The sequence below is a fragment of the Onychostruthus taczanowskii genome, unplaced genomic scaffold (assembly GCF_017590055.1).
Source record: "Onychostruthus taczanowskii isolate IOZ18803 unplaced genomic scaffold, ASM1759005v1 scaffold10, whole genome shotgun sequence".
In the NCBI taxonomy this organism is placed as follows: Eukaryota; Metazoa; Chordata; class Aves; order Passeriformes; family Passeridae; genus Onychostruthus; species Onychostruthus taczanowskii.
The window spans coordinates 13223000-13236953 of NW_024496526.1; the positions used below are offsets into that span (position 1 = coordinate 13223000).

The window sequence follows — 13954 nt, forward strand, 5'->3', positions numbered from 1 at the left end:
ATCCCCTTGTGATTTCACTGCTGCAAATCATTTACATTTATCTTTGCAATGCATTTGTCACTGCCAATTCTAGTCATATTCCCTGTGCTGTGACTTCACCAACCCAAGGTGGAGAACCTCACTCAATTTCATCCAGCCTCAAATTTAATTTTTTCCAAAAAGTCAAAAATCTCATTCTTCCAAAATATTAGTTTGATAATTATTAGCTAAGTCCGCATAAACCTCTCTAAAGTAGGAGATAACATAACATATGAGTATTGTTAAAAAAAAAAAAAAAAAAAAAAAAAAACCTAGGAGATTACATAACATATGAGTATTGTAAAAAAAAAAAAAAAAACACCAAACAAAAAAACCCCAACCCAAAACATGAGATAATAGCTAATAAAACCAATAAAAGTCAATACAGTATTGTTATTTTAAATTGAAAAGGTCAATTTTTTTGTCTTCTGTGTTAGATGTAATAATTTCATAAAGTTTGCATAATTTAAATTAAAAAAAAAATTTACAAACCCTAGAAAACTCAATTGCATTGTCTTAGTAGTCTCTGTCATGATCACATGTGGTTACCACTTCTCTCTCACCTGTGTCTTTCCAGGAATAGATTAAATCTCTGTAACAGAGTCTTTCCCATCTCAGGTGTGTGTACAAAGGTTCTGGCTTTTAAGTGATTTTATGTCTCTGCAGACTGTAACTCACCCATGATGTGAGAAAAGCTCTGAACATCAGCTGCCACTAATTTGAAAGCAAAATATGCAACTATGAAGGTGCTGTAAAATATTGAGAGAACTTGAGATTTTGCTAGGCAGAGATGCTACAGCATCATTGAAGAAGCAGGTCAAAAACAAGTGAAGATCTAGTTAATTTAACTTCCAACCTGATAAAAAAAGTTTAGTGATATTTGCATGGTGAAGTAGTCCAACAGTGCCAACAGAAATAGATCTGATTTCAATACCAAGGCAAATACTAACATACAATTAAGAAAAAAAATAGTATCTCTTAATGCTGAATTCCCAGGCAGAATAAAAATAAAAAACAATGGAATCAAAATAAAAAACAATAGAGTATGACAAAATAATTGTATGTTGCAAGAAGGTAATGTCTGTATTTATATAACATTGGTAACTTAAGATTTTATTTCTAGACTGCCAGTTTGTAAATTTGATGGGTAACAAAACGAGTCTGGAAGGAAGCCTAATGGTTTAAAAATACAGAGACAGGATATTTTTCAGGTCACTACTTGGTCACAGATTATTTATTTTCCAAAAACTAATCAAAACTTGCTAACATGTTTGAAGATATCCAAACACCATCACCATCCAATCACTTTTAGAATATGATCTTTACTTTTTTTCCCACCTTTTTTCACATGCATGCAAAATTAAAACCTCCTAATTTCATAGGAAGTTTGTGAGGCTCTGTAAATTAACTATTTCTGTGTATACAGTGGAAAGGTATGTAGTGTACTCCAGGTGGAAATGCCTGCTCTTCAGGCTGTCAGAGCTCCTTCCAGAAGGAAGGGACAGATCCAGACTTGGCTTGTGCCCTTCAGGAATGTGGCTGAGCTGGGCTGGACAGGGAGAAAATCACCCCACTCAGCTGCCAAAGCCACCTGCTAGGTACAACACCACCCAGGACTAAGAAAATTCCATGGAATCAGTGTCATAGCAGGAACAAGCCTTTTTACACTTTCTCTAAAAGCATCAGTTTCCTATGCAAGTTCTCAGTGATGACTCTGCCAAAAGAGAGCAGCTGCTGCTGCCAGAACAACTGGCTGTGCACAATATTTCCTACTTACTGTAAATATTAAAGATAGAGCTTAACTCTGTAACATGATGCATTTCCAATTCCTTTAAACAGAGTTGCAATTTCTTAGAAGGTTTGAGAACAAGGGGTTATTTTGTTAATGAGAAGAACTTACTACTTTAACCATACTTACAACAAATTTAACACTATATTTACCTGCATGGAAGTCTATGCCCACAGCAAATGAAGCCCCAGATATAGGCATTAAAGCATCCATTTTATCATTTGGGTCAAGAGGAATTCCTCTAATTCCCTCATGAACAGAGTACATGAGAAATGATTCAATACCTAAAGAAAAAATAAAGCAGCCAATGAGGGCAAGGTGGAAACTTTCCAAATAACCAAGAAAAGAGGAGCTAACACACATTAGACATAATTTTCCACAAGTGCTCCACAGTTTTTCAGAGACAACTCCAGATCTTTGAAAAGACATCCATGAGTTATTACAGTGCATTTCTAATTAAATTACAAATGTGGTCCAATCAAGAGAAGGGAATCACTGTCCCTTTCAAACACCACCTTATAATCAGGTAATTAGCAGGAATGAAAATTACAATTTAAGAAAAAAATGGGTTCGAATTATGAGAAATGTAATAATATTTTCAGCGCACATCTGCACTTTGTGAACATATTCAGCAAGAGATAATTTTAAAGAACTTGTGGAAAACAGGAAAGAAAATTGTCTTTTGAGGTACAGGTTTCATCTCACTTCAGTTATGCACATTTGCTCTGCAGAGAGAATTCCGTTGTTTTAGTGATGCATTTTAAATGCCTACTTTTGTGTTCGTTTAATCAAATTCCAAATGCACCTATTTCTTTTAAGTAGGAATGAATTCTACTGTGTAGACTTCTTACATAGTAACTCTCATTAATTACTTAGTCCTAATTAATAGTTATAAATAAATAAATAAATATATTGCATTTATATATATATAATAAATAAATATATTGCATTTATAAAACCATAAGACACCTTGATCATAAGGTTGTTCTGCATTTTTCAGGCAAAGAGTAAGACTTTGGCTGTGAGGTATGTTCTGACTTCTGCCAACGTAAAAAAGAAAAATATTTAAAGAAAAAACTTGGGTTTATTTTATATTAAGAGCAATACAATAGCAGGAGATACCCAACCATGCAGATACTTGCACCCTGTAATCCAAAGATAAGTGATTGATCTTGAACAAATATTTATGAATGATGGTTCATATGATCTGCTTTTCTGTCTACATAAAAAAAATAATCAGAGTTACCACAGAAATGTATTTGAATAATTTAATGAAAAGCTAAATTTAATTCTGTCCTAATCACAACAGACATTTCTTTGTTACTGCTTCAGTCAAGCATATTAAGTATAGTTATTTAACTAAAATTGACTAAAGTAAGTTTATTTACCATTGCAATGTTCCCCTGGAACTTAAGGTGGTTAAAATAAATGCTGAAAGCTATTTTACCTTTGCAGGCCATGCGGTTTTTTTGGAGGTTGTAGCCTACTGTGCACACACAAGTTCTGGTGGTTTCTGATGTTGGCAAACAAAGCTGGGAGCATCCCCCATTGTTTAATTGACAGGAATTGCTGCCTATGACATGACAGGGGAAAAGACAAGAGAAACCAACACTTGAGCAATGCAATCCTGGCTAAAAAGTGTTGTTGTCAATCTATTGTTATTATTTCCAGTTTTTGTTCAGATAACCTATGTGAAAAATTGAGATATGCATAAAATATTTCATCAATTCATATACCTTTCCATGCTTCACTCATGCATTCAATTCTGCATATTCATGCAGAATTTCAACCCCACATTTCCCCTTGGAACATAAATAATCCTGTTTTCTGAAAAATCTGCCTATTTTGAAGTAAAAGCATATGAAAAACCTGAACATTCTATGTTCAGGTTAATGATGAAATCTCACTGACATTAGTGTATCTTAATCTAGACCATGAACAAATACATCAAATATTATATTACCCTTGTTATCTTCATGAATGAACAATTTTTAGTATATTTAAGACATACTCCAAATTAATATCACAAATCCATGCTCCTAACTAAGTATTACCATATTTAAGTAACGGAAAATATATTTTAATAGGATTTATAGTAGACATTATACACAGCAAACTAAACACATCTCAGAAATTTGAAACTTCATGAAGAGAAATTTAAATTCACTAAGATACTCAAGGAATTAGTTGATTCCAAATTATTATTTTCTTCACACTGGGAGAACCACATGAGAAAAGATACTGTGCACTCTAAAAATTGGTTAAACATCCTTCAAACGTGACTTACCTTGCTGTGCTGCCTTATCATACACTTTCATGTGAACCACACCTGCAGTTTTGTTTCTCAGGACAGTTGGGTTTCTTCCATCTTTTTTATTACAGGTGCCGATCTGAGCCAAGTTCTGATCTGCCCACCAAAGCTTTTTATCTGTAAAATTTAGTTTCAGAAATTAGGAGGATCACTATCAAACAGTGTGTGGTTGAGACCTAAGGTGGGAAAAAGCTTTTGATGTTAATTCTGAGATCAGTTTTAAGGGAAATCACCTAAAGAGGTTATAGAGAAAATCTGAAGAAACTGTGTTATTAAGATTCTGCAGACATGAAAGCAGTTTTCACCAGTTTTACTTTTGCTGAGTTAACTTCTGATTTAAGGCTACCTGCATAGAAAAATGCCTCATTTTTCATATATATGTGGAAATTCTAGTGTTACCCTAGAGAAGAAATTCATTTTCACAAGCAAACAAAATTGCTTGAAATATTAAACTAAGTCTTTCATTAAAAAAAAAAAAATACAATCAGTTATTAAGAAGTCCTGAAAAAACTGAAAAACAGGCACTGCCTCCCAATGTTTCAGAATTACAATTTTAAGAGCTTTGATTTCAAGCTCAAACTTCAGTGAACTAATGGCTGAAGACTGTAGCCAATCTTGTGATTGGAGTCCTCACAGATGAATAATGGGATGGGCTCGGGGTTCTTCATTTCTGACAGAAAACATAATTACTGTAGAGGAACCAATAGTAAAACCTTCATCTGAAAACCTTTAAACTTCAGGAACACTGCCTTCCCAACAAATATTGTGCATTAACTTCGAGTTAATCCTCTTTTCAGTAAAAACAATTTTTGCCTACACTACAGTTTTAATATTTAAATAATGGATTTATAGAGCCAGAGAGTCAAGTGATTTGTGATGGACAGTGCAGATCTAAAAAATAATTGCCACTGTGGTAACTGTAAAAAGTTACAGCACAAAATAAAATATCCAGGAAAAATCCAAAACCTACTCTCCACATAATCTGCGGAATGAAAAATATTCTAAATATCAAGATTTGGAGACACAAATTGAACTCTCTCTTAAAATTTGGATAAAATTTAAAGAAAGCCTAAACTTTTATGCATTGACTAGTCAGTCTAAAAATGACTGATTCAAAACATCATCATGCAATAATGATCATTAACAGCAGCTTGCATCTGAAGACAATTTTATCAGAAAATGCTTAGAACAAGAAGTGCCTGTGCTCAATTTTGATTATGTCACTTATAACAAAAAGGCACATGAAAGCTAAAAATGGGAAGGTGACTGTGTGCTATAATCCATATATGAAATATTGGGAATTTGAATTGGTTTTTTTCCTGTTAGATAATGACCCACAATCCTAATGGTTTGGTGAATTTTTTCAATTAAATGTTTGTATGTGAGGAAGAATTTTTGTTGTTCACATCCTCTTTGTGACCACAAATCAGAGAAGGCCATTAAATAATTTTGGTTAATTTAATTAAATTAACCAAATTAAATAATGACTGGTGTTTTGTGCATAGCAACATGAACTTACTGTTTTACACATCCAAATCCATTTATAAAAAATTAGTTGTTTTGTAAGACTGGGGTACAGAAGAAAACAAATTACACATGGTTTTGGTGTTTTCATCCTTTTATTTCAAGTAATCAAACTGTTTTAGTCATTTCTTTAGTATTTTGTGCAAAACCTCAACTTTGGCTATGGTTTCAACAACCTCCCAAACCTGTCCTTGGCTGACCTGCCTGTCTCCTTAGGAAAAGGAAGGAAACAAAAACTCCAAATAACCAACTTGTCATATTGTTTTACCAAGAGATGAACACATGGCATGTACTTAATCAAGGAGTGTATTTACCAGTGATTATCTACACCACAAATATTTTCATTTCTCCCTTTTGGTAATAAGTCCAGAACCAAACTGATTTTCACATGAGCAGCTGAATGTTCCACCAGGAACCTCTTTTGTTTATTGAGGTAAACAAAAACAAAGAGAGATCACATCTGCTTCCATGCACAGTTAAGTGTCTAAACAATTTCCATCAGTGGTGTCAGACTCATCAGACCCTGGAGTTGTTCTCCTCTGGTGACAAAAATAACACTTCAAAAACTCATTACTAATCCTAAGGTACTCAAGTGTGACTGCAGAGGTTGAGGAGTCTCCTACATCCTCTACACCAACATAAAGGAGAAATCACAATTCACAAATGAAGTATCACAATACTTTTCAAAATTATTTTACCTTCCACTTTCTTTGTTGTTAGTGTGAAACCAGGATAAATCTTTATATAAAAGTGTAACTTACAAAATCTTACTGAACTAGTGCTTATTCTTCGCTTACACGGTATGGTACACTATGACTTTCAGAAAGAGACAAGGATCGAGTAGGGGAATTTACATGAGAAAGGTCATACAAATCCTGAACTAGTATAGTCAAAAATAAAAATAATAATAAAAAAAACCAAAAAAAAACAACCCACACCCCAACCAGTAAAAAATATAATAAAATCAAAAAACCCCATCAATCTAAAAAAAACCAAACCAACATGCCAGAACAAAACAACACACAAATTCTGAAGTACAGACACTTTGAGGTCAAACCTCTTATGACTACCAAAAACTTGCCAGTTATGCCCTAAAACCGAAGAAATAAATGCTTCAATTCTTCAGAAACTGCTAGGTGACCAACAAACACCACTGCAGTCTCAAATCAATGAAGAAAACCAAAACAAAACAATTGCACGTGTATTTTTGACCATAATTCTAAGTTAAATTTGGACTATTTCTCTCTGCATTATTGATATTCTGTCAGTAGACAACTCATCTATGATGTCTAGTATTCAGGATCAACTAATTATTTCCATATTAATTTTAAAATATAGTAGATGATTTTACAAAAAGCCCACTTCAGCGTAAGGACAACTTGCTTTCACACACAAGGGAAGAAAAAAAATGCTGCTTTGGACCTTTAAGCATCAAACAAAAGTGATTTATTTGCTTGATTATGCTAACAAGAATGTTGCTTGATCACTAATTACAATCTTGGTGCTGAAACTGGGTTATAATATATATTAAAATTGTTGTATTTATCCATTCTGGTGAGTAATTAGCATTAAGTGCAGCAACATATTGGGAAACAGCAACTTCAGATGCCAAAAAATTGCTACCCTAGCTTTGTGGACAGTCCTTTGGAGACTTCAAGTAGCACTCCGAATGCAAATTTTGATGGGCCATTAGTTTTCATTAATGGTGGTTTGAGTATTTATGGAAGACAACTATGTACTGCACTTAGAACTGGGCAAATTGCCTAGATATATTTCATATATTAATGCTAACGTAATGAATGGTGTTACGGTAATTAGAAGACTGATGACTTGGAAAATTAAGGTGTGTGTGTTTGAAGTCCCCTGATCTGAGCAGCCCCTTTCACTTTGCAAACAGATCCAGCAAAGTCACAGCTCCCTCCATCTGAGCTACTAGGAAAGCATTATGGTGTTAGTTTTGAAACTTTATTTAGGATGAAACAAAAATCAAATAACCAATATATCATCTAATGCACAATGAAAGTAAACGGGAGCATGAATATATTTTGGTACTATTAACCTACATTTTCTGTCTAAAATGAAATACTATAATTGTTACTTTCTGTTTTGATGGCTTGATAATACAACTTGATGGCTATATTTATATACACTTTTTGTTTAAAAAATGTTCTCCTAATATCTGCATGCCCATTGAAAACCTATTACGTATATTTGATTTTGTTGTATTGCTGATTGATTTTTTTTAATATGAACTTCAACAGAAATAGCACTAACACATAAAATCATTCACTACTTAGAGTTACTCTTCCATATACTAAAAAAAGACCAAATGCACAACAAATTATATCCTCATTATATTCCTATTTTGTACAGACTGAGCTGAATGTTGTAGTTTTGTGTAAATTGTATTTCTGTGAGGACCTAATACAAAATCCAACCAAAAGCCTCCACCAAAACGGCTGATAGAAGCCTTCAGCATCCCTTTCTTCTCAGCTACAGACTTACAGTAATTTATCAATACTTTTCTAGTTTCTTATGGAGAGTCATTTGTCATTCAAGAAACAACACACCAGTTGGAAACACGTCAGATATTGCTGCGAGCTCCTCTGCAACTCAGATTGTGTGAAATAATGACTCTGCTCACCAACACAGAAATACAGCTCTCACATCAAAGGAAAATTTCTAACCAGTTTCAACAACAGTCAAGGGACCATTTTCACTAAGTAACCTGGGAGGCAGGAAATGAGACTTTATGCAGAATTCCAAATACATCTCTATCATTTGATCTCACTCAAAACACTGGCTACCAGGAAAATGGCTAAAATCAGATATTGAATGGTAGATTAAACTCAAAGACAAATATAGAAAGTATTTTATTATTGTTGAAAAGAATTTTGCTGTACTGTATAAGACATTCAGAGATTCTTTCACATGGAACATGCTGAATATCAGAACAGGGGATCTATTTGATACCAACTTATAAATTGTGCCAGCAGCAGGTGTTGAAAATTATGTAGGGCACAGGGTGCTGTGAATCAGATAAGCTTCTAAATGACTAAAAAAACCAGCAGAGGTCTTTGAAGACAAAAAAATGTCAAGTTTACATAGTAAAGAAGAAAATTGCTATGACCAAATGAAAGACAATAACCAGTGGGAGGTACTAGACAAAACATTCATGTGGTTTTGACTGATAGATGAATTAAAAATGGCTGATGTTGCACACACTGACATCTCACAGAGTGAATATGGATTTGAATAAAAAGTGGTAAGAGTAGAAAAGCATGTATGACTTCAGAGCTTTACAGCAACTTTTTTGTAATACAGAATGGCAACAGCAAGCTTTTTTTTCTTGTATGCTTAAAGACATGGAAAAAATAGCCATTTCGTACATATGAAATGGAATATTATTTTCATCCCATGAAAAAATGGGGATGAAAATAATATTCCACTTGATATACACATTCAAAAAGGTTTAGCAAAAGCAGGCACCAAAAGACTAGGAATTTTGCTCAGCATATTGAAAAACAAAGATGACTGACACTGCTGAGTAGAAAACCAATAAATGAAAGACCCAAAATACAGAAAGATGTGAATTATATATTGTTTCCATTCCCCTCAAGGATAAACCTGACAGTTACCTTGGCACAACTTGTTTGCTAACATTATTTTTTATGTCTTATCATTACCTTCTATAAGCTTCCACTAAAGAATGCAACAGTAGGAAAATGTTAAACAGAACCTGGAAAGGACTAAACAACAGCAAACATCTGAAACAGAAGTGGCAACCTCCAAATGGTTTCCAACAGGTAAACTGCAATGCTAAAAGAGAGGAATTGGAAGCAATAAAAACAATGTGGAGATTGAGGGGTCGTGCTAAAGGAGATCCTCATTGTTGGTGAAACTCTGAACCACTCCATAAATTATATTACAAAGCAAACCAAAAACTTTACTGACTTCACTGGCAGTGTCTATAGAGTTCAAATCAAGGAACACAACCATGGAGTGTCTAACTGCTTCACTTTTGCAATACTGAAACTAACAGAATCAAAGATCAGGAAACTCGAGCTATAAGAACAGCACACAAATTTCCAAGGCAAACTGAACAAGTCTTGGTTGGGCCAAGTCTCTCCCAGTCATCACCATTTTTATAGCTCTGAGAAATCTTCTGGAACATGAAGTGTAAGACAGCAAAAGCCACTGGGAACCATCAGAGCTGTGAGTTTTCTGTACAAAATTCTGTCCAGACATGGGATGGAAGGCATTAGCTCTTGACACAGGCTGTGAGATTCTTTTTGGGTGTCTCTGAGACAAGGAGACTGATGGCTGGGGAAGATGCTTCCCAAACAGCTAAAGAAATTTTCAAAATTAACAGCTGAGGTGCTTGAAGAGGCATCACTGGTGTAGTAAGTTTATTAGAAATTCAGTTTTTCTGAAGATCCTTCCTCCTTCAGAGCACCTAGCCTTGGCAGGGAATGGGTGCATGGCAGCCAGGGCTACCTCAGACCACATTACCATCCCCTCAATCCACTGAAGTGCCCTCCACTGTGTCCTTGTTTCAGCTCCTCAGTCCAGTAAAGGTCCTGGTGATCAACAAGTGACAACTCTGTGACCTGGTGACACAACTGTACAGAGGGAGTCTCAAAATACCAAACTCCATCTCCTTTTTCTGCTCAATGGAAACATAACCCAACAATATGACAAGATCATATAGTAAAATATACCAACAAAGAAAATTAACTGTCCAAAACACTGCTTTTAGCTGGGAAAACACTAAATGCAAAAGACAAAATAATGCAAAAGAAAACTGAAGACTACAGAACTCTCCAGCACTGAGCAGAAATTAAATCCTACAAAAAAGTGTTTGGGAACTGGTATCATCTCTCTCTTCAGTCACTGATGAATTCAAATGGTAAAAAAAAAATCTCAGTATATTCACAGAGGAGAAATTCTTCTTTCATGCTTTATTGTGTTTACTGTGTTTTTAGATACAAGCAGTCAAGAAAATTTAGTAATAGGAGCAAAAACGATGCAATAAACATTGCAATTACTGTGATTCACCTGCTTAAACCTCTGATTAAACTTGTAGACAAGCAGATCAGCAGGGGTAGTAAATTTTCCTACACTATCACATTAAATCTTTCATTGGAACAAATTAGTCATTCTTCTTTACTTATATATTATTAGTTATGACCATTTATCAATTAGAGTTCTCTTATCTTGCTTCACATGGCACTGGATTTTCTGTTTTGACCCACTTTACATGCACAAAAGCCTCCTTGTAAGAAGCTGATGCATATCTACACACTCTTTAGGAAAATAAGTGGCATTTATATTACCACAGTGTGTTCCACAATATGGAACCTTACAGGAGAAATGAATGCAGGAACTTTTCATGTTTTTCAATCAGCGCATACAATCCTGCTGATAAAACTGTATGTGCTTGTACTTTTTCTGCAGCAGATTTTTATGGGGAATCCCACTGCAACGTCAAGATGCAGTTTAGCACAACTATGATCCTAAAATCCCAAAGCAAAACAAACAGAAAGCCCCAAGTTTTGTAAGTTTCATTCACCATTTTTGAGGAGAAAGAATTGACATCACCCATAAAAAAACAAGTATCCCAAACTATGAATAGTAGAGGTACATGTGATAAAACTTACAGGGCAGATATTCTTCCATCTCCAGATGTGCAAAAATTCAATTATTTTCATGCACTTTTCTTTACATGGCAGCTATAAACTCTTTATTCCCTGTCCCACAGGGATCATCACTGTTGTAGCTTCTGTGAATGGCAGGTGAGGAGGACCTGACACCACCACCAGCTCAGTGACAGCATGAGCAAACAAAAAACGCTTTACACCTCCTGGTAATGACTTCCAACAGCTGCCCAGAGCAAGGGTCATTTATTCAGTCTACTTTCAGTCACAATCCAATCAATGAAAAACAATTTGTCCAAATTAACATTCATGATTCCTTCTGACACCAAACCTGTTCATGGTTATGAATGCATATATGAAAGCATAAAATCTCCAACAGATACTATCAGCATTTACTGTTCAGTACTGGCCAAATGGGTGTATAAGAAATCCAATTTAGTAATTACCACTTTAAATATGATACAATTTACACCATATGCATAAAAATCATTAAATCTTATTTAATTTTCACTTGCATGCCATCTATATGTAAATAATTATTATTTAATTAATTAATGAAATAAACTATTTCATAATAAGAAATGTAAAAAATAAGGAAACATTACAAATAAGAAGAAAATGTAACTAATAATAAAATATAAAAATATAAGAAATATTAAAATTATAATAATTATAAAAATTAATAAGAAATATAGAAATATTTCATAAAAAGACTGGCAGCTGATAACCCACTCATCCCAACAAAAGTCTGTTTATCAATTGAACTTTAATTTTTTTCAATAACCAAGATAAATAAAAATTATTTTTAAGTGAGTCAGAATAGAGGTCGGTAATCTGCAGGAAATATGGAAAGCTCTGAAGCATAAATGTAAATTCTGAATCCACCTGGAATTTCTTACTACACTCTGTCCAAGCTACAACAACGACCAAGAGCTGAAGGTGCATGTGAGAAAAAGTCCATTTGAAGCAATATTTTTATAAGATTCAGTGATCAGCAATTCACTGATTTTTTTTAAGAATTTTTCCTTATGCTACCATTCTTTTTATTTTTCTGATAGATGTTTTTGAACATTCTAAAAATTTCATATTTACAAACTGTAACAAATAGAATATTTTTCTTTCAATCAATTTAATACACGTAAGATGAGCAGACATCTGAAAATCCAAATCCTCAATCATCAATTTTAACCCAAAGAAGTCTTCCCAAAGTGCCAGGCAATCCAACAAACTAAGAATATTGTGAACTAAGTAGGAGGAATTGAGCAGAGGAAACAGATCACGGATAATTCTGTGTAATAAACAGTGTAAAAGCTCCTTCCCCTTTCAAAATTCTTTACACGTGACTATAGTAAATACAAGCCACCAATCTGTTACCTCCATTCCTCTCACTCTCTCTCTCTCTCTATACATATATATGCAAGTCTACAATTAGAAATATCCTTGTAATAGAGATTGCAAACTGTTCAACTGAACATAAAGAACTTTTTATGGACAACACAGTTTGACTTGTGAATGTACTGTATGTATTATTTACATAAAACCAACAATAACATCCCTAAGCTTCTTATATTTCATTATTAATTAGCTTTGAATAATTAAAAAATATATTATCATTGGACTTACCCATAATGGTTAAAGCTGTGGCTTTTGTTAAGTCTTCTTTCATTGATTCAATTATTTCAAGATTACCACCATCCAAATTGCATCTGCTTATGGTTCCATTTCCTGAACTGATCCAGTAAAGCTTGTTCTCCCCATAATCTATTGATAAACCTGTAATTAATGCATACAACTTTAACTGTGGCTTTAATGCATGATATACATTTCTTGTTAAGCTGTTTTCATGATGAAAGCTCATTTAAGGAATATAATGTATATATAATATAATATATATACACACAACTACGTTATCTATTCACTCATCTACTTACACACACACAAAAAAAACAAAACAAAACAAAACAAAAAACCCCACGAATTTCCAATGAAAGAAACAGGCTTTTGGAAAGATTAGTGCCTTTTATTTCTTTCATCAGTTATCAAAACCAGTGACAGACTGATGAAAGAGCATTATCTGGCAATGAAGAATTACTTGAATAAGCTGAGGTCCTAAGCAAGGTTATTAACAACTTGTAAATGCAAACCAGAAGCCATCATTTATATTTTAAAATTATGAATACACAGAGACGTGGTAAACAAGGTACTTTTTGTGATTCAGAACTATAAAAAGTCAGTTCTCTCCCTGCTTAGGATGATGAAATACCAAAATCTAATCCAAACTCCTGATAAATTTATAGTATTACTTTTCATTTTGATTCATAGTGAACTGACCTCATAATCAGTTCTTTGGAGCTTGAAGCAAGAGAACTGTCAACATAAAGATACTCGCAAAATAAGCTACTAAATGAATAAAGTATAGAGTTTTCTGAAAGTAAGAGTAAAGAACAAGGAGATAATGTATTTCAGACTTCTGTAATCCTTTAAAAATGTTCAAGTGGTAGCAGGAGATTTTCCACAGTGAAATATTCTTGGCATGGCAACAATACCCGCCATAACAATTTGCTTCGGTGCTCCAGCTTTCCCAGAACTCATGCTAAGTATCCAGCAGCAAGCTGCCAAAAAATAGTGTCTTTCACTGCATGGGTCAAGCTCTGG

The 13954-nt window shown here is 34.0% G+C and overlaps 1 protein-coding gene across 1 annotated transcript in view; it reads right to left on the reverse strand.

Moving 5' to 3' along the window:
* Positions 1–13954, reverse strand: part of LRP1B (LDL receptor related protein 1B) — a 290821-nt gene that overhangs the window by 144425 nt on the left and 132442 nt on the right. The window contains exons 29-32 of the mRNA XM_041406020.1: positions 12923–13072; positions 4095–4235; positions 3255–3380; positions 1960–2091 (exon numbers count right to left, since the gene is read on the reverse strand). Of these exons, the coding sequence (XP_041261954.1) occupies positions 1960–2091; positions 3255–3380; positions 4095–4235; positions 12923–13072 (549 nt within the window). The remainder of the gene's footprint in view (positions 1–1959; positions 2092–3254; positions 3381–4094; positions 4236–12922; positions 13073–13954) is intronic.